Here is a 23631-nt window from a genome sequence, read left to right as displayed (position 1 = left end):
CTCGTGGTGATCAGGTTATCGTCACCATAAATCAAAATAAGCACAAAAGCATGAGATACTATCAAATTATTGCATGATAAGAGAAAATAAAAGCCACTGCAGGGCCCACAGCATTTTAGACAAGGATTTTAATTGGGAGTTAGTAGCAACTAAAAACGCTGCATTAATAGAAGCAGTGATGCTTCAATGAAAAAAATGATTATATTTGCTTGCTAAATCAGTCTAACCTGAAAGATTGAAAGGTGGATCCTCATTTATAAGCCACTCCAGTAAAACAAATCCTGAACAGCTGACAGGATTATGCTTCACAGGACTTTATGAATGTAAAAATACAGTTTTACAGTAGAGAGTACACTGAGAAAGAGTCTGAGTGATCAGCTCTTAATGGCTGACAGTATTCACGTTGCCGCGTTTTATTTACATTACAGAAATATCGAGCTGAGCTGAATGTGCCTGACAAGCAGGCCAGCTACCAGCACACTCTGTGGTTCTCTCAAGCACTCAGGGACGAGATAATGTCTAATCTGCTTCTACAGTATCTCACAGTGGCAGATCAGACCGTCGTCTAATATCACACCCACTGTCTGTGATACACATGCGTTCATAGTTTCTGTGAACAACAATAAAAACTCAGAGGAGGCCTTGTTATCTTATTTTTCTTTCAATGTTAAAACCAAAATGCACATCTGTCTTACTGTTTTCCAGATATGCACCTATTGTTCAACATCACAGTCTCATACAGAAGCATCCAGACTCTTGGTTTGAGCTCTGACCATGCTTGCTGTCGATCAACACATTGTGTAATAGCACTGTCGTGTTGGCCGGCCTCCATGTGACAAGCAGACGAGCCTGATCTCGCCATACACGCCTAACACTTCAGACACTAGCAACCTGCCACCAGGAGTCTGGTAGCTGACATACAAACACACACACACACACACACACACACACACACAGGTACATTGAGGAAAAAAGAGGAACAAAAAGAGGAGGATAGAGCCCTACATCCATCCTCTGCGTCCTCCACTTCATCTCCAAACCCTGAAATCACAGAGCAGACGTCTCCTCTCCCCAACTGCTGTTCACCCTTTCAGATACTCCTCCCTTAATTTTCACCAGTACTATAATCATCATCAAAACTGTCATCATTATTATTGTTATTACATTTTTAAAAAGTGCAGATAGAACTTCCCTGTGGCCTCGTTCAGAAGGCAGGGCAGTAAAGGAGAATGGGGAAACAATGGCAGTAAGAAGAGCAAGAAGAGCGCAAGATGAGAAAGAGAAAAGAGAAGAAGATTTCTGCCGAGTCTGAATTGTGTTGCTCCTGTGTACACACACACACACACACACACACACACACACACACACACACACACACACACACACACACACACACAGCAACGGGCACACATTAACGCAGCACACCATAGAGTCAAAACTGGTGGAGATCGACCCCCATCAGCACAAAACAAGAGCACAGGGCAGCACAAAGAATTCAGAGCATCAGTAAACAGACAGAAGTGTGCACACACAACCGAATGCATGTGCACAAACAGCGCAAACTTAGCCTTTTGCTTCTGTTTTCGTCTTAACATTGGAAGAAGATTTTAAATTGGTTTCCTCAGTTGGTGATGCTGTGAAAAATGACATCATCATAGCTTGGGGGATTTGTTTTGTTGTTGTTTTTTTTCATCTTCTTTTTTCTCTCTCCATGTCAGGGCTTTTTGTCTGGAAAAATCTGGAGTGATCCATTTCACAAGTTTTATTGTGTTCCTGCTTTCCCAGCTTCGGAAAGTTCAGTTTATTTATTTATTTTTTAATCTCTATTTTTGTTGGAGCTACAGCACAGCACCCACATCACACAGACGACAAGTGGGGGTCGGGGTCCAGAAAAGGGGGATTCACTAATATTGTGCCAGAGGAGGAGAAAGAGGGAACAATAAGGAAAAAAGATAAAGAAGAGCATAGAGAAGAAAAAGGACGAGGGAGAGAAGAGACAGCAGTATTAACAATTCCATCTTGAGTTCAGCTGGTTTCTTCAGAAACTGAGTATTGATTGCTTTCGACAACTTCAGCTGAACATTAAACCACTTTTGAGTAAAAGCAGGGACTGAAATGGGGAGAGGATATGGTACACTTGAGACAGATGACAAGGACGAAGCGGCAAATAAAGAGACAGGAATTGGGAAACAGCAGACAGGCTATGGATAACATACTGTATACTAGTCATGTGTATAGGGGGAGTTCTGCCAATCTATATGCCTAATATATTAATATGTACATATAGTACATACTGTATAGTATTGTGTACCTGGAATAGTCATACAATAGGATTATATGAGATTAGATCGTTACTTAAGATTCTCTGTGATCCCACGGGACTGGCACCTTAAATGGGGTCAGGGGCTGCAGTGCAGTTCAGAACCAAGGGGTTGACAAAGAAACTGAATATCAGACCTCCATAGGCAAAGTGCATAAGGACAGACAGACATACAGACAGTCAGAAACAGGGGAACCATTGGCAAAGTTGGGAGACACTGAAATTAAGACACGGCTAAAGAGGAGGGAACAGAAGAAGAGAGAAGAGTCAGAGAGGAATAGAGATTTTGAAAGAAAAGAGTTTAAAGGTTTAAGAGAGCAGATGGCTAATTGTACCCGTGTTTCGCAGCCTGGCAGCAAGTCAGTCTTGTGCATAAGGACGGGAGTGGGAAGAGGGGAGGTAGGAGGGGGAATAGGAGACGGGAAGGGGCCATGGAGGAAGCTGGGCGGTGCGATCAGGCCTTGAGAGCGTGCCACTGGGCGACGTTAGTACGCGGCCGAGCGAGCATGTCTTTCCAGTGCTTCACCTCCGCTGGTCCACTCTTCCACGATAGGTAGATCTGAAAGAGGGGAAGACGAGAAGGTATGATAATGTAGATAGATGCAAAATAATCTATAACCCTTTTCAGACATGGAATATGTAACACTGCTGTTGAAGTTACGGCTTTTTGTCATTCAGACGTGTCAATTACGTTGATGTTCCTTATGGCTTTATTCAAACATGACAGCACCTTTTTGGAAAGAGCCACAATGTTTACGCGATATTTAGCATCTGGTACGCGAAAGGGAGCCTGCTGAAGAATTGAAGGAAGACGAGTGGTCTCAGTTCTCTCACAGGCTGCATCTCTAATGGATTTTAAAACATTTTTTGCCATTGAAGCCTTAATCAATGAAACCTATTTCTTGCAGCAAAGAAATAGTCCGGCACATAACCGTAAAATGCCGAACTGTCATTTTCACACTTCCGTTTTCGCATGGTTCAACAAACTAGACATAATGTGCAAATTAGGTGCCGGTAGGCGGATTCTGTTACCTTTAGGCAGAGTCAGGCTAGCTGTTTCCCCCTGCTTTCAGTCTTTATGCTAAGCTAGGCTAACCGTCTTGCCATCACATTTATGTAACAAGGAGTTGAAGGGGCTTGTATGTTGAAACCAAGGGCAACAACACAAAGAGTACTGTGAAGCGTTACCTTCCCGATAACATCATTGCGGCTGAGCCTGTCCTTGTCCATGACGGTGATGATGATGGTGGTCTCCCTCAGCACATGGGCGGGCACGTCGAAGGGGAAGGACTCGTTGAAGATGGGGTTCAGACAGCGCTTCATCGTCACTGTCTTCTTCTTCTCTACACGCTTGTCCTTGTGCATCAGCCACACCTTCACATATGGATCTGCAATGTAGAGAACAGCAGTTTACATGAGAGCGAGGAGGAAGATGCCCATGCAAGGTGATTTTTGGGGTCAGGTTTGCAATTACCCTCTTAATTGTTCAAGTCAGGGAAGGCAGCAGGGAAGCAGATACCTAGTTTGAGCTCAAGGTCAACTTATCCCCTGAGCTAGGAAACATACAAATGAGGAAGTATTTATGGAAATAGGGCCTGGGATTTGTACTACCAATTCTGGAGCATTATCATATTCTGTAATACTAACAGACACCACTCGTACTACTGCAGAAAGCATTAATTTTACAAAAATATGCCACAGAACACACTTTAAAAAGTAGCACCAGACTGAGCTGACACAGATTTGACTGGGAGGCTGAAGATCCTCATAGATATACAGAATGGAGAGAGAACAGGAAAGAGAGAGGGCAAGGGAGAGATGCTTGATGTAATGTCACCTTGCTGCTACAGCTATCTACAGTGCGACCCAGCTCAGGAGCCAGACGGCAACTGTCCCCTGCCCAGACAGGTCAGTAAATATGTTTGAACACGGAGCCGGAGCCGAGTGTGAAGCCACAGAGCTTCCAATGTCATGAGAAGGGCTTCAGACTGGTGAACAAGGGTTAGAAAGAGAAAAGACTAAACAAACAACGATGATTCAGTACCTGAGGTGCCCCCAATATCCATGGCTTTGAGATTGCGTGCTTTGATGATGTTCACAGTGATGGTGTTGGCAGTGGGATTATAGCAGAGAGACACCAGCAGGTCTCCTCGTCTCCCCTGAGGAACACAATGGAGTATGAATCACCCAGTCTAATACCAGATTTCATCAGGGAATATCAAACTCCTGATTACTCACTAGCTTGTTGTGTAATCTTACACCACTGCCCTTTCTGCTCTAACCCCTTGTGCCAAACACAGATGGTCCAGTGACCAGGCTGGCTCTGCTGAGTCCGTTGCTCACCCTAAAATTACGTCAATGAAGCTCACATGCTGAAAGCAGTCAACAAATGGCATCACACTTGTTTTAATAAAACTGTAATTACAACATCTGAATGAAAACACTGGATTGGTCATCATTTGGCCAGATGGCCCTCTCTTACACTGCCATCACTGCAGGGCTTGAGCTCCTTCCAGAAGGTCTTTATCTGGCCCAGTTCCACCTTGTTAAGGGGGATTGACACCTCTCCAATGGGGTCATTCCTGCTGAAGCGGTCGTAGTCCAACACCTGAAGGTATAGAGTGCGCTCTCTCACCTTCTCATAAGGAAAGCCTGAAACAGAGACAGAAACAGATAACACTGAGGGGAGAGCTAAGTTACAGAGAGTGAAAAACATATTCTTGACAGCGCAGGGAGGGCAATGTAATCTGCACCGTGCTAACAGGGATGAATTTGGCAAAGGCCAAAGTGCATTTCAAAAACTGCAGGACCAGCCAGCACTCTCTCAAATGACTGAGAGGGATCATTATACTCTAGTGAACATTATTTTGGCTATTTTACCATTGTGCTGTCATCCAAGCACAACAGTCATAATGAAACAAATTCAGATTGTACAGAGGTGAGACACTTCACTGCTCTCTGTGTGGATGCTACTAAACATCTGTAGTTTGCAGTACTCAATAATATAAATAAATTTATATATACATTTTTTTGTCTTAACCTGTCGTAGGTTTTCGAGCTGGAGGTTTTATCAATGCAAAAATTCTGTTCTAATTTCTCATCTTCTGTTTGTGAATTTTCACACTCCCACAATGCTCTTTTTGTGTTGAGAAATGACTCTTTGTCATTGCCATGAACGCTTAATGGAGTGATGGTACAAACTTAGGTTTGTGAGTGAGCCTTCAGCATGCATTTCAGCAACACTTGACTGTAATAGAAAAAAATTATGATGGATTTTATGTATTGTATTCTTAAAGGAATAGACTCACATAAATACAATACATTACTAGGGCTTGGCATAGCTGTAAATCCTGTTTAAAACAATAGTTAGAAATGCACTCATTTGCTTTCTGGTGGAGAGTTAGATGAGAAGATCGATGCCACTCTTACATCTGTCTGTTAAATATAAGGCTATAGCCAGAGGCTGGTTAACTTAGCTTAGCACAAAGACTGTAAGCAGGGGGAAACAGCTAGCCTGGCCCTACATTGTTACACTTCGGTTTTTGTACAGATTAAACAAACAACAACAACGTGTTAATTAGTGAGCTTTAGAGGTGGTAGGTTGATTTTTTTTACCTTTGGACAGAGCCATGCTAGCTGTTTCCTTGTTGCTAAGCGAAGCAGCTCCTGGCTGTAGCGTCATATTTAGCATACAGATATTAGAGTGGTATTTATCTTCTCATCTAACTCTTGTGTGTATTTTCCAAAATGTCTAACTATTGCTTTAAACAGGATTTACAGCTAAGCCAAGCCCTAATAATGGAAACTAACCACCTCAAGCAGGCAACCCTGAATGAGAAAATAGGCCCTGAAAACCTGTTTTCTTAATCAGTTTATTATAATGAGCAATGTGGTCTTATATGAACACAAAATGATCTGCAAAAGTTTGAACAGTTTGGTTATTTCACATGAGAAATTTCTGTATTTCTGTTTTTGTCCATACTTTTCTCACTGGTTGGAAGATGGGAAAAGGGATGGGAAGATGGGAAATGTTTTTTTAACTTTAATTTTTAGTGTTGCTTCTTTAGTCATGAATATTTAATGTTACAGGGATATATGTAGGATTTTAAACTATGTTTTCAGGGGCTTTTCAGGTCCCTCTTTTTAGGCAGCATGACAAAATGTAAAGGAAAATGTAACAATAACAATTGCAACAGTTCTGTGAAGTAGCTGGGTGGAAATAACACAGACCCTCAAACAGGAAGGTTTCATTCCAGTGGGGGTTGAGGTTCTTCCTCTTGACCTTGGTCTCCAGCTTGTGCTTCTTGTCGGGCAGCAGGTAGATTTTGACGAAGGGGTCGGAGGTGCCGGAGAAGTCCTTGGCCGGGAGCTCCTGGCCCCTGAGAACTTTGACGGTGAGGGTCGTGTTCTGGAAGCTGTAGCCTATGCTGAACTGGATTCGGCCAAGCTTCTCACTGATAGGCCCTTCACCGTCGTCATCCTCCGAACCTGGAGACAACTGCAGGGCCACAAATGCAGTCAAATAAATATAAATACATGCAGCAGCAGCAGCAGAAGGCACGCACATGAAAAGTTCAGGGCACACACTTTCTCTGACACAAGCAAGTGCACACAGACCGTGACAGAGAGAAGCTGTGAGGGGAGGAGATTTTAGAGCTGCATTTCTATCAAGGCATACTCAAGCAGTTGCTCAAAGGCAGAGATTGGTCTGACATTAAGAAGACTGAAAGAGTTTTATTTCCTTTCTAATGTTCTTAAGAGGCAGGGGGTGATCAGATTGAAGATATGGGCGCTTTAGACCACCCATTCTCTCTCTCAGCTGCTCTGACTGCTTTATCACTGCTGTGCACTAAAAGGCCAATATCTGATAGACAGCAGCGGACAGAGACAAGGAAAGAAAGAGTGAGAGACAAATAGAAAGAGTAGGAGAGAGAGAGAGCATTGTGTGAGGAGCATGGAGAGAACGGAAGCACAGCTCAAGGTTGGCATTCTGCACTTGCAGCTGTCTTTATGGTCACTTATTTTCGCCCAATGGCTCCGCCTTCTGTTTCGTTCCTTTATTTTTTTCCCACTCTAACAATAGCATAGTTCATAAGACCACTTTGTGCATGAGCCTCCACTGACACTTCAAGAAAGACTGGCCTGGTTGTCTGGTTTGCATGCAAACTCTCTCTCGGAGTATTACCTGAAATGGCTGATTTCAGTGCTTTAGGCCAGAGCTTCAATTTCAAAGTGACAAAGACTCACTCACTCAGAATTTGTCATATACGGTTTTAGAACTGACAGGCAGAGCAAGTGTGAAATATTCCAAGTCTTATTCATCAAACAGTATGAGTCACCTTGGACGGCTTGTCTTGTTTGATTGCCACTGTTGGAACTGCCTGTGTGTTTTCTTTCTATTATGGCTTCCTTATTACCACGTGCAGCTTTAAATCAACCGCTGCATGCAGAATGACTCGGCAACACTAGTCCTACCTGGTGACTAAGAATTGCCTCAAGTAGTACATGGCAAAAAGTATGCAGACACCAGCATAATACACACATACAGTATGTGATCGCTGAACATTTCATTCCAAAACCATGGGCACCCATATGATTCCTCCACTCTTCTGGTTTCAGGCTTTCCAAATGATTTTGGAACCTGGCTGGAGGGATTTGCTTCCATTCAGCCACAAGAGCATTAATGATGGCAGGCACTGATTTTGGCTGATAACACCTGGCTCACAGTTGGTGTTCTGATTCATCACCAAAGGTGTTGGATGGGCTTGAGGTCAGGACTCTGCAGGCCAGTCAAGTTCTTCCACACCAAACTGATATTGTTATGTCAAGGTCAGTTTACTCATCATGAGGAGCACTAAGTCTGAGCATTTACAATTTATGTAGGATTTGTCATTTTGTTTTTAGAACTTGAATCCTCTTTTGCTTCACTTTTGACCATTCATTTTTAAATCTGTCTCTTGTGAGTCCCCCAATTTTATGGAAGTGGAATACTAAATTGCTGGAGTGCCCCTTCAAGACTTCCCTTCATGAATAATTCCATATTTTTCATAATGTCAACAAATCCCATGAAAAATCAAAAACTAACAATGAATTGATCTGTGTAACCAAAGCCTGATAGATCTGATTCCTCTGTGCCACAGAGCTCCATTGTTGTCCAAATTCTATTAAAAACACATAAATGAGCCACATGTTGCACTGGGTGACATGCTTCTTCCATAGAATGAACTTGGGCACTCATATCTCATATACATCATACTGGTGCCATAATTACCAATAGTAGTGCATACTACTAGTGCATATTCATCCGCATCCAAAAATAGTCCCAAACAAATTCGCTATTTACTTCTGTTTGAGTAACATTTGCTAAGATCTACATTGCTCAGCTGTTTTAAGAAATAACTCACGTCTTCAGTAGGAATCAATGGACTTGGGGCTTGGTGCCACAGACAGGGGAGTCAGAAAGTATAGAGAGACAGTCTATCATAATGTTGGGTTTTTGGCTTTTAATGGGAGATGTTGACAATAATATAGAATAACGCCTACCTTATCCTTTAATTGGAACTAGGGACAGGGGTGTCCTCATACTTTTAGCAAAATAGTATAGATTGAGATTCAGCATAGGTAACAGCGGGATGGATGTGTGGTGGGATAGAGGGTCTTACCATCACCATGTCTCCAGTGAGAGAGTTGGCCAGGTCAGTTACGGAGGAGTGGCCGTCAGCATCAGGGGGTTGGCCCTTGGGGCTGTTAGCTGGCTTGTTGCCCCTGTAACCAAAAACACAGGTTGACCCAGAGGGAAAACGGCGAGGACATGTGCTGAGAAGCTAACTCGTCTCCAGAAAGAGAGAATGTCTGAGCACACAGAGAGTCCAACCTCCACCTGTCTGGCGCTTGAAAACTGCCTATCTGAAATGACCAATTGAGTCCAAGTTTGCTTTGGATAGATGTCACTTCAAAGCACATTGTGCTTTTTCTAGCTATCATGAGCGAAGCCAAATAAAATCTGCCAAAGATTCCACAGATTAACAGTGGGCGCTAGAACTAAGGACATTTGATGTGGCGAGTTGTGTTTGATGAAACTTGGAATCTGAGATGACTATACATATGTCCAGTGTGGCAAACATCCATATCTCTAACAAGAAAGTTACCTCCACCAAGTAAACAAACACATTTTCAGACAGAACACAATACAGAACTACTAAATTTAAAATTAATTGTCTCCAATCCCCATAGAGTTCATGATAAACCCTTATTCCCTCTAAAGACATTAACGAGACACATGTATAATTACATGTATAGCAACATCACGTCACTATGTATACACAATAGACAGACATGTATAGCAACATGTAGAGGACCAGACATTTCACAGGACAGATGTTGAACAATTTTGTGTGTGTGTGTGTGTGTGTGTGTGTGTGTGTTTAATGCTCTCTAAAATTCTGCATCAACAACACAAAATATTAATAAAACATAAAAGAGAGAGCAGAGATCTCCCATGGCAGAGCTGGTACTTAGGTACAAATGTTAATAGTTGTTAAGTTTAGTTCCTTCACATGAGGATTGTTGAAAACATAACATTAAAGTGGGACAAACATTCTGGGAGAAAAACCTCTATGTTCATACATCATGAAAACAAGAAGAATCACAAAGTTTAAAAAGGAAAAAAACAGCAAAGAAGACAAAAAAAATTAAAAGAGAATAAATATTATGAGATTAAAGAAAGAGTGAGGAAAGATAGAACAAGAAAGAGCCAAATGCGAAAGTCTTGGCCAATGTAATGTGACACACTGGACACACAGCACTCCATAGATGACTGGTCAAGGCACATGGAGCGGCTGAACACTGAAACACTGTTAGGCAATAAACACACAGTAAATAGAGAAGAAAAACAAGAACTGAAACACAGAGAAAAGAAATGAGGAGATGCAGAGAGGATGCTGAAGTTGCAGACACACACTGGACAGAAATCATAAAGACTGTAGATAAGATAGAAGATTCAACAAGGAATGTAAGAAATAGAAAAGCAAGCTGAAAATTATTTATCTGTATTAGAAGAGATAGCAAGTATTAATAGCATGAACAGCGAGGTTACAAAAACCAAAACCAAACAGAGAGTGAGATTGTTACAAACACCAGCACATTAGAGAGAAAAACAGAGCTGCAAGAAAAGATAGGGAATGAAGGAAGGAAAGCCTGGAAACACAAGAGAGGCTTAGTTTGGTCAGTCTGATAAGTATCAAAGAATAAGAGACAAAAATAAAGAGCTATGCACACACAATATCTCTAACAGGAGACAAAGGGGCGAACATGCTAAAGGGAGAAGAAGAGCACAGAGAAGAAAAGAAAAAGACAATAAATACAATTGATCACCAGGAAAAGGAGAGCAAGAACCATTGTTCTTTACGTGGAGAGTTCAAAATAAACGATAGATGAGAAATAGTATGAAAGAGAAATAAGGCAAAGATATACCATAGAAAAATATAATATTGTATTGAAAACACAAAAAGGTACAAATAGTAAGAACATAGGAAATGCACATTTAGAGTGTTACAAAGGAGGACATTGGTAGAAATGAAGTAAAAACTACAAATTATATAAGTTAACTTTGAATCTAACCTGATTTTCCAACCATTAAGCAACACTCTAAAAGTGTGGACTTGGGACCAAAGCACAAACTGGCATTGGCTACATGTGCATATATAATATATGCAAGTAGATGTCACTCAGAGAGTGAAGGCAATGCCTTGGACAGGCAGAAAACAAGGAGCCCACCGAAAGTCTGTCTGTCTGGCCAGCATTCTCTGTCGAGCTTTCCACTGAGAGATTGTATGTTTAATGGGTCATACCTTTTTGTTGGGCACTCTAAACTACAAATTTGGATGAGAATTGATGTTGAATGCAATAATGTGTACATTTTTGCAGAAGACAAGGACAGAACCGGGGGGAAATATACTGACAAATAGACAGACAGAAAAAGCAAGCAAACAAGACAAGCAAACAGACAATCACTTCAACCAGCAAAGGAACCAGAGCGAGACGGGGGGAAGGAGGGATGTTAACCATTTCGAGAAGGGAAGGGAATATTTATCAATTGGTGTTAGTTGTATTAGTTGCCAAGGGAGGTAATTGCATTTTCAGGGGCCTGTTTATTTTTTTTGCACAGACTCTAAACTGCAGGCAAGGAGTTTGAGAGGAGAGGAAAAGGCTGGGTAAAACACTAAACCAAGATCTGAGGATCTGCTTATAAAAGCTCTAAAGCAAGGAGAGAGACTTCTGGTTTTGAAGTAAAGCAAGGCACCTCCCTCCTCCTCCACCTCCCAACTATCGATGGGGGAGTGAATGTCTTCAATTATTCATTCTCCTTCATGCTTCATTCAGGGGTTCAGTGCATTCTCAGGTAAGAGCTAGTGCAGCCAGGGGAATGGCCTTTCTACCAGCCCTGCTCTACAGCACCTGAGGTGGTTCTCTGCTCCAGCGCTGCCTCCAGGCTGTTTAAACAAAGCGGCTGGGGCTGCAGATTTGTTGCACAAAATAAGATGCTTCCTCCAGATCATACAGTATATCGTGAATTTAAAAAGGAAGATTGGTTTTGGTTTATTTAATTTCTAAAAAAGGAATATTAATTGTGGCAGATGGTAATACTACAACTGCTACATTCTGGTGCCAATGCTTTTTCCGTCTGACCCCTTGGGGGTTGATATGGAAATTGATGGTTTAAAGCCTGCAGTTGTCTACAGTATCCAGTGGGAGGCAGAGTGGACTCGAGTTCAGATCAGATTCTCCCACAGCTAAGGCACAGAAAGTGGGCTGTTGGCATAGCAACGGCTCTAGAAACACAGACCATACATATAGGGGTTTAGGGTGTGTGTGACAAGAGGTTGTTGGGAGTGGGCGCAGGGGAAGCGTGTGTTTAGAGGGGTGCAGCAAACAGGCAAACACACTGAGAACAAAGAAGATAAGGTATAGGATATATGACAGGTACGGGTGAGAGCCTCGCAGACACACACATTCACATGAACAGACATATGGAGGCTGGCAGGGCCACTTTGGGTTTCACCGTCCTGTGATACTATCCTTTTTTGTTACCTGACCGAGGGCCAGCAGCTCGAAGAGAGGGGGAGGGGGGGAAAGACACTCCACTTCTAGGCTGGAGAGAGACGCGAGAAAGAAAGCCCAACCCAGCCCCCTTTTTTTTCCCACCCCTCTGCAAACATGTCACACTCAAACAAACACGCTGGCCCGAGACCATGAAGTGATGTATTTCAATGTCTATGCTCAATTTCATAGCTGCCCACTAGATCTATCATTCTTCAGGGGCCATAGCATACTTCCCAGGATCATACACAGTTAAAACCACAGCAGTGAAGCATGGCACTGCTTACATAACTCATCATCCACATGAAACACATGTACATTCACACTAGAGTCAGCCAGTCATCCTTGCTGTTTCACTTCTCCAGCTACGACATATAAATATGGATGCTTTCACCGTTAACTAATTACTTCCTGCGTGTTGGAACTGGAAATGAGTCTAAAATAGCATCATTTACTGAAATCCCATTTCAGGAAGACGCAACAAGGAAGGTGCTAAATGCTGCCTTCTGTGTATCTGCTTCTTTCACTGAACTCCAAATGGAAATAGAAAGCCACAAGACAATTCAGCAGGTGCCAAATGTTGATCTTTATAAGTACTCTATGATGTCTATTTTATTTGGAAGGCATATTTCTGATGTTGTTTTAACATACTACTACTTTTAACTTTCGTGGCCGGCAATTGCCCTTTTACAGTAAAGCATTTCAAACGTGTTTACTTTCGAGTCCAAAGATGAGCTTAGCGTCTGCCCTATCTATAACAATTGAGCCTCCACCTCCCTTTATGGCCTCCCAATACTCTCTGCAATTTAGCATTCATGTCTCAGAGCTCAATTAAAATAACTAGCCTATCATTCCGGGGAATTTCAGCAACATGAAATCATCAAAACATTTTAAAAGTCCATTAAAAATCCAAACATGAGTCTACCAAATGTTTTGAATCCTGATTAAATTCAAAGATTGCCACTGAGGTGGAGGCTGCTGCAGATGTGCCACCTGTTTTGAGGCAGGACACGGGGGTCCCAGGTTAATGCTCCCAATAGCTCATCTCCCTAACCGCCATCCATCTATCTGTATGTATGAGATGAGCATGTGTAACAGCATGTACCTGCTGGCGAGAGTGCTGCCTTCAGCCCCACATAACGCATGGATGTGCACAGTATAATAAGTACTCTCATGGAAGGAAGATGGATTTGTACCCTGAATTTTCTCTCATCCTCCCCTGACATATGGATGGATGGCTGTATAAATGCACTCCCCTCCTCCTTCTCTCTCTGACTTCTTTTTTTCCGCCTTAGTGCTATCTACTTTCCCCCTCTCTTAGCACGCAACTGAATGCATTCCCCCTGTGATGTGTGGATGAACATGGTGACCACAGGGAGCCAATGCCTCAGGGACAGTCTTAACCAGAGCCCCTGAAGACTCTGCTGATTAGTTGGGCCCGTTAAAGCCCCTGTCACAGGAGGAGCACTGTGTCAGACTAGCGGAGCATAGCATAATCAATTTGCATGTTTATGTTCAAACACATAAAAACAGTAATTTTTTTCTATTATCTAAGAAAACAACACCTGAAATTACCGCCTTAAAAAAAACGTACTCTACACATGTATGTGACCTCAGAATTACCTAACATTACGTGAGCTTAAACACACATCCCCTACCACATAAACATTAAACTCCTCCTACTCACACTAATGCAGTTAGGGCACAAACACACAGTCATGACGTTAAATAAACACACATTTATATTGATTTAGGTAAAAGGTCATAACCGCCATGTCTTTGTCAAGTTAAGCAATGTAATAAGCTCGTAAATTATGAGGCAACATTATATAGCCTGCTCGCAATCAACAGACACTCAGAGAGTCAGAGAACGCATCCCGTCTTTGAGGCAGAGAGTATACATCTTTTATCAATATCTGCAAGATGTATTTTGAAACAAGAAACAACTCTACTGGCTTACACAAAATGATGTAACATGGATGAATAATTGAAAGACCACAGGCAAGTGGATTGAATGTTAATGTGGCACAAGGATATATATCCCACCTCCTCCGTCCTGAACATCCATCCTTATTGGGCCGTTTGCTTGCTGCTCAGAGAGAGATCTAGATTTAAATCTCTCGGGATTTGTGGCATCTCTTTATAGCAACACTGGAGGAGAACCTACAGTATAGGTAGGTATATGCCTGGGATATAAACAACTGAGCACGTGTGGCCCCAAAATCAACGCAACACATAATTTTGTAATATAACTGAGTTCCTCTGCTATTTAATTGTGCAGCCTTCCCTCCCTCTCTCGCCCCTGAAAAATGTGTAACCTTGATTTGAAAGTCTTTATCACTACCACCAACGCTGGTGCAGTTTAAACTGTCAGTCATCTCCTCAGCGCCTCACTTCATAAACAAATGGCTACGCAGAACGCGATCATCCTGCGGTCGCACACACAAGGTCAGTGAAGGAGCGTAATGAATATCACGCATTATAACACCTTCTCATGGCCAGTGGGGAAAACAGTGTGTTTGTTTGGCTTACCTTCAACTATGGCCAAGCAACAATGAAGCGTTAACACACTGCTGAAGGGTAAATGAAAATTCTCTCTGTTGTTATTTGTCAAATACTTTACATACATGTAGCTATTAACAAGATTAATTGTAGGGCAAGGCCAGGAGTGTTGCTGTTTCCAGTGGTGGAAGAGGCACTCAGATCTTTCACTTTATGTACAAGTAGCAATATAACAATGTAAAAATACTCCATTATAAGTAAATGTCCTGCATTCAAACTCCAGTTTAAGTTAAAGTACATAAGTATTATCAGAAAAATGTACTTAAAGTATCAAAGTAAGTTCTACAGAAAAATATAATATAATATATTACATTATTAGATTGTTAACACTGATGCATCAATGTGTAAGTAGCATTTTAGTGTCGTAGCTGGTTGAGGTGGAGATCGTTTGAACTACTTTATATGTAGTTAGGTAATTCAGTCCAGTGGTTCTAGACCTAGGGGTCGGGCCCCTCCAAAGGGACACACAATAATTCTGAGGGGTCGTAAGATGATCGATGGAACGCAGAAGAAGAAAGAAAGAAGTTCTGCTACACAAATTTGTATTCATTATTTGGGGATATTCTCTAATCTTTGTTTTTTTGTGAAATATTTGACCTCTTTGTGCCTCGAACAGTTATTTAAATGAAACCATCTGAGAATTTTAGAGGGAAAATGTCTCTTTGGTTGAACTGCTAACAACTCAGACATCTGAAACATGACAGGGGTCCCAACTAGACACTGCTTTTTTTTGTAAGAGGTCACAAGCCAAAAAGGTTGGGAACCACTGGTTTAATCTTTAACTATGCATTATATTAAAATGATATCTTCATCAATGTTTTATTATGTAAAATCTGAATTTGTACAGTAACTATTAACTATAGCCGTCAAATAAATGTAGTGGAGTAAACAGTATAGTGCTTGAGTAAATGTACTTCCATCACTGGTTGTTTCACTAATGTAGGGCACCACATATCAGTTGTGCAGAGCAGCACATTAACTTCAGAGGCTTTATGTTTGGCTGAAATAATTTGCCAGTGACAAGTTGGTCAGATGATCAGTTTAGTTTAATAAATTCACGGGGTATAACATGAGTGATGCAGGTATGGAGATGAGTGATGGGCACATAAAGGACATGTTTGATGTAAATGCACAGACTGTCATGATATGGCTATACAAGGGGTGTGGAGAGTGAGAGAAGAATGAAAGCATGGCTATGTCTCCAGCTCGAGGCAGGCTCGAGAGCCCCGTTTAGAATGAGCAATATGCCAAGAGCGTGATTGATTAAATCATGGTCAGACATCTGTGAAGTCAGCACTAACACCACGGGGAATGATATACTCCCAGCAAGCTTACACCGTGCATTTCTAATATACAGTGGACTTACAACGTTTATTTGAGCCTCTAAATTTAGCATCCAAGTGTGGCTAAAACATTTATTATACATATGAATTTATAATCTATCATGAAACAAACAAAACAATAAGTGGCTCAAGTGGAATTAGTTTACTGCTCAGGAGAGGGATATGTGGTAGTTTTGGTGTTGACACTTCCTGTTTTATTTTGTAGTAGTCTCCTTCCCTTGTGTGTCTTGTGTTTTTACTTCCTGTCTGTGTTTTCCCTCCAGTTTTGATTGTTGGTCCTCCCTTGATTGTTTGCACCTGTGTCTCGTTGTCTCACCTCCCCTTGGGTATTTAGTCTGGATCTTTTCTTTGTTCTGTGTTGGATCATTGTTATACACATGGTGTTGTTCCTTGCCAAGCCCTTGACTGAGTTTATCTTGGATTCTTTGTTCTCTGGTGAACCTTGTTTGGATTTTGGAATTTTGGATTTTTGGATTTTGGATTTTGTCTGCTCATTACCTGTCTGCTCACCTCTGCCTGTTCTTGCCTGCATTCCACCCAACAATAAACACGGTAGTCATCCAGCTACTTCCGCTTCCTCGTCATCTGCTTTTGGGTCCACATACCTCCATACAGCTCGCCTCACGACAGAATGATCCAACCAAACATGGACCCAGCAGGTAAAGACCCGGAGGTAGCACCCTACCACTTAGCATTGGCTAACAGAGAGATTCTGGTAGGCCAGTATGAACACTTACTCCAGTTTCTGACAGACAGCCATCAGGCCATGGTTTCCCAAATCACACAGCTAACCCAGCAGGTCTCCCGACTCACCACCCAGCTCTCAACAACCGGCACCACCTCGCCTACAGATTCCGGTCACTCTCCACCACTCCCGGTCTCTGCTGGATGGCAGGAGCATTCGCTCCCGGTCTCTGCTGGATGGCAGGAGCATTCGCTCCCGGTCTCTGCTGGATGGCAGGAGCATTCGCTCCCGGTCTCTGCTGGATGGCTCCAGCCATTGCTCCCGGTCTCTGCTGGATGGCTCCAGCCATTGCTCCCGGTCTCTGCTGGATGGCTCCAGCCATTGCTCCCGGTCTCTGCTGGATGGCTCCAGCCATTGCTCCCTGTCTCTGCTGGATGGCTCCAGCCATTCCTCCCTGTCTCTGCTGGATGGCTCCAGCCATTCCTCCCTGTCGCCGCCGCTGGATCGCAGCCGCACCCTGTCCTCGCCTCCGCCGCTGGATCGCAGCCGCACCCTGTCCTCGCCTCCGCCGCTGGATCGCAGCCGCACCCTGTCCTCGCCTCCGCCGCTGGATCGCAGCCGCACCCTGTCCTCGCCTCCGCCGCTGGATCGCAGCAGCCTGCGCTCTCCACCTTTGCCGGACCGCAGCCGCACCCTGGACTCCTCGCCGGACCTCAGCAGTTCCCTGAACTCTCTGCTGGATCGCAGCCGACTCGTTTCCCGGCTGGATCGCAGCAGTTCCCTGAACTCTCTGCTGGATCGCAGCTGACTCGTTTCCTGGCTGGATCGCAGCAGTTCCTTACTCCCAGGCCTGAGGTTCCGAAGACAGCACCATGTTCGGAGGTCCAGTCGCCAGTGCCATGTCCTGCTGCCACGCCGGCTCCAGTCCCTGCTGGGTCGCAGCAGCCCCTTGCTCCAGTCCCTGCTGGGTCGCAGCAGCCCCTTGCTCCAGAGCTGGCTCCATGTCCAGCCGCCTTGCTACCGGCTCCAGGCCCAACCGCCTCGCCGCCCTGTCTTGATGTCCCGCCGTCGCCGGCTCCACGCCCTGGTATCCAGTCACCGGCTCCCCGTCCTGACGTCTCGTTGCCGGTTCCCGGCCCCGCTGTACCGCCATTGGTCCCTGAGTGGATGGGCAGGCCTCCAGAAGGGGTCAGTCCTCGCCATTGGCCTCCAGAGACTCTCGGGCTTCGCCGCCGGCCTCCAGAGACTCTCGGGATTCGCTGCCGGCCTCCAGAAGGGCTCCGTCTTCACCGCCGGCCTCCAGTGACTCTCCGGGTTCGCCGCCGGCCTCCAGTGACTCTCCGGGTTCGTCGCCGGCCTCCAGAAGGGCTCCGTGTTTGCCGCCGGCCTCCGGAGATCAGCTCTGAGGTCCCCAGCTCTGCACCTGTCAGCCCCCGGGCCGTCCGCCCGAGGTCCCCAGCTCTGCACCTGTCCAGCCCCCGGGCCGTCCGCCCCAAGTCTCCCACCTGGCACCTTGGCCTCCTGTTTTATTTTGTAGTAGTCTCCTTCCCTTGTGTGTCTTGTGTTTTTACTTCCTGTCTGTGTTTTCCCTCCAGTTTTGATTGTTGGTCCTCCCTTGATTGTTTGCACCTGTGTCTCGTTGTCTCACCTCCCCTTGGGTATTTAGTCTGGATCTTTTCTTTGTTCTGTGTTGGATCATTGTTATACACATGGTGTTGTTCCTTGCCAAGCCCTTGACTGAGTTTATCTTGGATTCTTTGTTCTCTGGTGAACCTTGTTTGGATTTTGGAATTTTGGAATTTTGGATTTTGGATTTTGTCTGCTCATTACCTGTCTGCTCACCTCTGCCTGTTCTTGCCTGCATTCCACCCAACAATAAACACGGTAGTCATCCAGCTACTTCCGCTTCCTCATCATCTGCTTTTGGGTCCACATACCTCCATACAGCTCGCCTCACGACAGGATACACAGGAGCTCACTAAACAGCCAAGACATTTGAAGCGTTCATTATATTAAAAAAAAAAAAAAGTTTACTTCTCTCTATTGTTCACAGCTGCCAGTCTTTCTGTTTTGACCAAAAGAAATTAAATGAACCTCAGGTCAATCTAGAAAATGCAACAATGCACTCAATCACCATTAATCGAGATGAGTCCTGCTGGCCATGTGCTGGACTGAGCAGCCTGCGGTTCCTGGTTGCTGTTTGGTCTATTAGTGGATTTCACAACCCATTTAAGGAGGTTTCCAGATGAACACAAAGGCGGGAAAAGCCAGATGTAATGTGCACAGCAAATTAAACAGAAAATTGTACTCCTCTGTGGCTCTGCAGGTTTCACACTAATCCTGAACAATGGAGATAGTTTTGATGTTCACAAACGCGACATTCTTACTCAGAGAATACTTTCATGCTTGTTTGTAACTCCATGCGGTGCTGTGTTGATTCTAGGAGAAGGCCACAGGATGCTTGGGGGCAAGAGACTAAAATGAGGCAGACAAACCAAGAGACAAATATCTTTGACTAGTTGCTGACGTAGTGTAGCTCAAAAGGCACATTTTTTATGATAAATAAAGGTGCTTATTAGTTCAGGGAAGATAACTGCTATCATGTTGAAGACACAAGAGACCCTGCAAATGTCTCCAGTTGCACATCCCACACATGCTAGTTTTAAATCATGTGTCAAATTGATGAAACACTTGTGAATGAGGAATAATTGGTGTGACCAGTAAATCAGAATTTGTTCACCCTCCTCTGCCATTTTGTTTTAAGGTGTGCGTCATATTATGTATCTCCAAATTGTCTTCAATTTGTCACAGACTCAAAGTGAGGTTAAAACAACATAATTGGACTGCAGAGGAAATCGAGTGTGTCACATCTGCCTAGGGCTGGACCAAACGCAGGATTTCACTCTGGCTCTGTGGTGTTACACGCTGGCGCAAATAATCAAAACTACCATCCATGGCCGAAAATGAACAACAGTGTGGTTTGAGCTGTTTGTTTCACATGACACTGCCACTATACTCATTTGTTAGTCTTAAACTGTTCCACAAAAAATTGGTCCATTTCCTGAACAGAATGCAAAACTAATCATTTTGGGAAATAGGGAGATCCGAGCGAGAGTGGTACATCCTTATAGACGAGTGGAAATATTTTGGCTTCTTGTGTGTAAGGTGGCTGGCAAGAAAAAGGTTTATTTTTAGCAGCCGGTTTATGTAAGTGACTACCATGTTGTGGAATAATGAGGAGGCTCTCTGGGCCCTCGGTGGAGCTACAGAGACCGGCCTCTCAGAGCAGCAGAGGGTGATTGAAGGAAGCTAATGAGCAGGACGGGAAAAAAGAACACAGAAGTAGAAAGGAAAGCATGGAAATACAAAGGAAATGTGACAATTACCAATGGGAGGTCTTTGTAAGGCAGGAGTGAATAGGCAAACAAATATAGATGAAAATGGTGGAGGACAATGTCTTTGCGATGGGGGAGATAATTATCATGGTCAGGAAAAAAAGACCACTGGCATGAGAAAACACTGTTTTATTTGATTCGCTGGAATTTTACCCCTAAAAGCAGAAAAAAGGACTGGATTACCAGTGAGCATTTCACTGCTGTGATTTATGAGCTCATTACTGCTTTACAGCTAACATCCACATTACTTTATCTCTTTACTCATCTCAGCATTATAGGATTTTTTCTTTTTTTTTTACATTTGGTTTCATAGTCAGCTCTCGTTTTTATTTCTGTAACAGAGTGTCAGGCTCTGGTGCTATTTCAGGTCTGTGGCACAATGCACTTAAGTGCAGTGACTCACTGAAAACACTGCAAAGCAAAACTACTCTCCTCTACCTCAATTCTGAAATCATCTCTTGTTTTTCCTCGATATCATATCCTTCACGTCCTTTCATTTGCACTCCATTCTCTCACATACAACAACCACTCTCACACATTATCTGGTACCTCTTCTCAGGAGGGGGCTCCTGATTGGCTGGTGGTGCTGCCTGAGCTGTTTCCTGCAGGTCAGGGATATTGGCAAAGTCATCTTGCTCGGCCACACCAATGGCCAAAGCCAGGACCACCATCTTCCCTTCACTGGCTCCCCATAAAAAAATACGATAAGAGATAGAAACAGAGATAGAAAGAGAGGCGAGAAAAGAGACCAGATGCAAAGGATAGGGAAATCGGACATAAAGAAGGTGTGGTGCAGGGGGAGAGAAGAAAAGAGAGGTCATTTCAGGTGACAGCGAGGACAGAAAGCAAAGATGTGGCGGGACAATAAGAGACCATATGAGAGTAAACAGAGGAAGCATTAACAGAGAAAATGGTCATAAAGGTAAAAACACCCCAGCAGTAAGCACTTTGTCCAGGGAAGGATATTAAGAAGATACCTTAAACTGAAAGGCCAAATTAATAATAATGTAATGATTTTAATGAAGTGGTGCTGACAACAGGTGCAGGCTGTGTTCACATCATACAGACAACAAATAATTAACGGAACTGGTGATGATTAGTTAATGATTGTTAATGGATGTGATATTCAGCAGCTTGCACATCGACTTCCGCACATTTAAAATGTATGTACAGGCCTGTATGCGCACATACTCACAAACCACACCACCCACACACACAGTCATTTATCTAGTTATTTAACCTGCCTTCTGCTTTCCCTCCAGACTCACCTTTCCCATCAAACATGCCTGTCGTCTTTCTCCAGAGTTGAGATTTAATTAAGCCCCATTAAGAAGATCTGGACTAATTGTTTCTATTTGAGTGACACAGTGTCTTGAGGTGTTCGGTGTGTGTCATCGTTTTCTGGGTCACTGCTCTCTCACTCTCCGTGTTGCACTCTTCTCATTTCATCTTCTCTATACTGCTACACTTGCTCTCCAAATCCCGTTTCCCCCCTCATCCCTATCCTCTATTCTCTGCCTCCTTCCCTCCTTCCTGTCACTCACACCCACAGTTCTATAGCTTAAGCATCTGACTGCGTTACAATACCTCCTCTAAGAAAATACGGTGCTGCCAAGCTGTGGAAAGATATCACCATAAACTTCACAATTTCAGCTTTCTTACACTTATCCATTACTTCTAGACAACTATTTCAACCATCTATCCATTACTTTTAGCTTATTATTTCAACGGCTTATTTGAGTCGTTTAGCTAACTGTTTCAACCACTCTGCCTGCTTGCTTAATAGTTTTCACACACTCAACTGACTCAATATGTGGATTTGTTTTTTTAATCAAACCATATAAATTAATTAATTAATTGAGCTACTCCAAAATCTTTCCACATATCCCCTGGCAACTGCAGAAGTACCCCTGGTTGGAAATCACTGGTACTATATGCTATAATGGTATGGTGCTTGTATTGATACTTTAACGGTTATTGGATCCCTCTTCTCCATCACCTTTTTAAATATGGGCATTTACACTTAAGAATATTGGTAAAACACTTTAATCAAGACACTGAACATTAAGGAAGCAGAGGCGAGAGAGGGAACAGACATTAATGACACTAGGATAAATTACTGATTTTAAGCCAAAAAGCATAAAGACCAATCGCCCAAGAGATCCATTTGGTCAAATGGCTCTAAAGACTAGATATCTGTGTCAATCACATCAACACATTCACTGAGCAATGATTCACCAAGATAGGGAATCTGGCCAAGATTTAAATTAACTGGCTTGAACAATGGGTCATGTCTATTACTGGACCGCTCTGTCATCAATTATGAGGTGTTGCTCTTGCAGAGAAGGAAATACAACAATGACCTTAATCTCACATTTACAATGATGAGTGCTATATTTGACTATTATGGGCGATATTCTCAATGACCTTGATGGTGGCATGTGCTACATCGCTAATGCTCGGTTAGCCGGTGGCATTGGTTCAGCTGTGTCGTACTAAAATGCCCAGAGAAGCAAACAAATGGTGAAAAGTTACTGTAAGATGGATTTAGTGCAAAGAGACATTAAACACATGTTGTACCTTGGCAGTTTCCTTCCTCATCCCTTCATCAACCCCTACCCCCCAGTGGGACAGTGAATATAAAATGTATTGTGACTTTTTATGACACCGTCTCGTGAACATTATGAACTAGCACCACTAGCTCTGTCCTGTAGAGACAGTTGCAACAGACAAGTCGAATGCCATCCAAACAGATGTTACTGTTTAGCAGAGCATACAGCGTAAACATTGAACAATTTATCACAGAATGGGGTAGAAATAGCCCACGATGTCAGCAACTTCCTTGCCATTTTTCATGCACAAAATGTCATTCAATTTTAAAATAAGGAAAATCAAAAGTTTTGTAATTCATTTCAGCTGATGACTGATACAGTCCTGTGCATTCATATGAACAAAACTATCATTGCTCACGATGTATTAATTCATTAAACACTCAGTTTCAGATTTGAAAGGATCGTATCCATATGTACTCCCCCTCTAAGAATAAAATCTAATAAACATAATCTGTAATTGTTAATATCATGACGTATTGATAAAATGAGATGTTGATCCATCTCCTACACAACCACAGGGCTCAGAGCTAAAAGACAACAGCTTATTGACATTTATAATATATTCTTCAATATATATATATCAACCTCTGGCCTCATCTGCATTCAACTTCATCAT

General features: G+C 43.2%; 1 protein-coding gene across 5 annotated transcripts in view; it reads right to left on the bottom strand.

Annotated features, from left to right (window-relative positions):
• The window catches only part of syt7a (synaptotagmin VIIa), an 82912-nt gene that overhangs the window by 11285 nt on the left and 47996 nt on the right, over positions 1-23631 (bottom strand). For 3 of the 5 annotated variants that reach the window (XM_044194518.1, XM_044194519.1, XM_044194516.1), the window contains 7 exons: positions 20953-21084; positions 8983-9085; positions 6551-6818; positions 4803-4972; positions 4365-4479; positions 3509-3708; positions 1593-2879 (listed from right to left, as the gene is read on the bottom strand). In XM_044194518.1, coding sequence (XP_044050453.1) covers positions 2775-2879; positions 3509-3708; positions 4365-4479; positions 4803-4972; positions 6551-6818; positions 8983-9085; positions 20953-21084 — 1093 coding nt within the window. In that variant the 3' untranslated portion in view covers positions 1593-2774. Of the gene's footprint in view, positions 1-1592; positions 2880-3508; positions 3709-4364; positions 4480-4802; positions 4973-6550; positions 6819-8982; positions 9086-20952; positions 21085-23631 lie in introns of those variants that run through there. The other 2 variants (XR_006377818.1, XM_044194517.1) reach the window with 2 other exon arrangements.

The sequence above is a fragment of the Siniperca chuatsi genome, linkage group LG4, assembly GCF_020085105.1.
Source record: "Siniperca chuatsi isolate FFG_IHB_CAS linkage group LG4, ASM2008510v1, whole genome shotgun sequence".
In the NCBI taxonomy this organism is placed as follows: Eukaryota; Metazoa; Chordata; class Actinopteri; order Centrarchiformes; family Sinipercidae; genus Siniperca; species Siniperca chuatsi.
The sequence above is the reverse complement of the archived record's forward strand: the minus strand, read 5'-3'. Positions and strand labels throughout refer to the sequence as shown.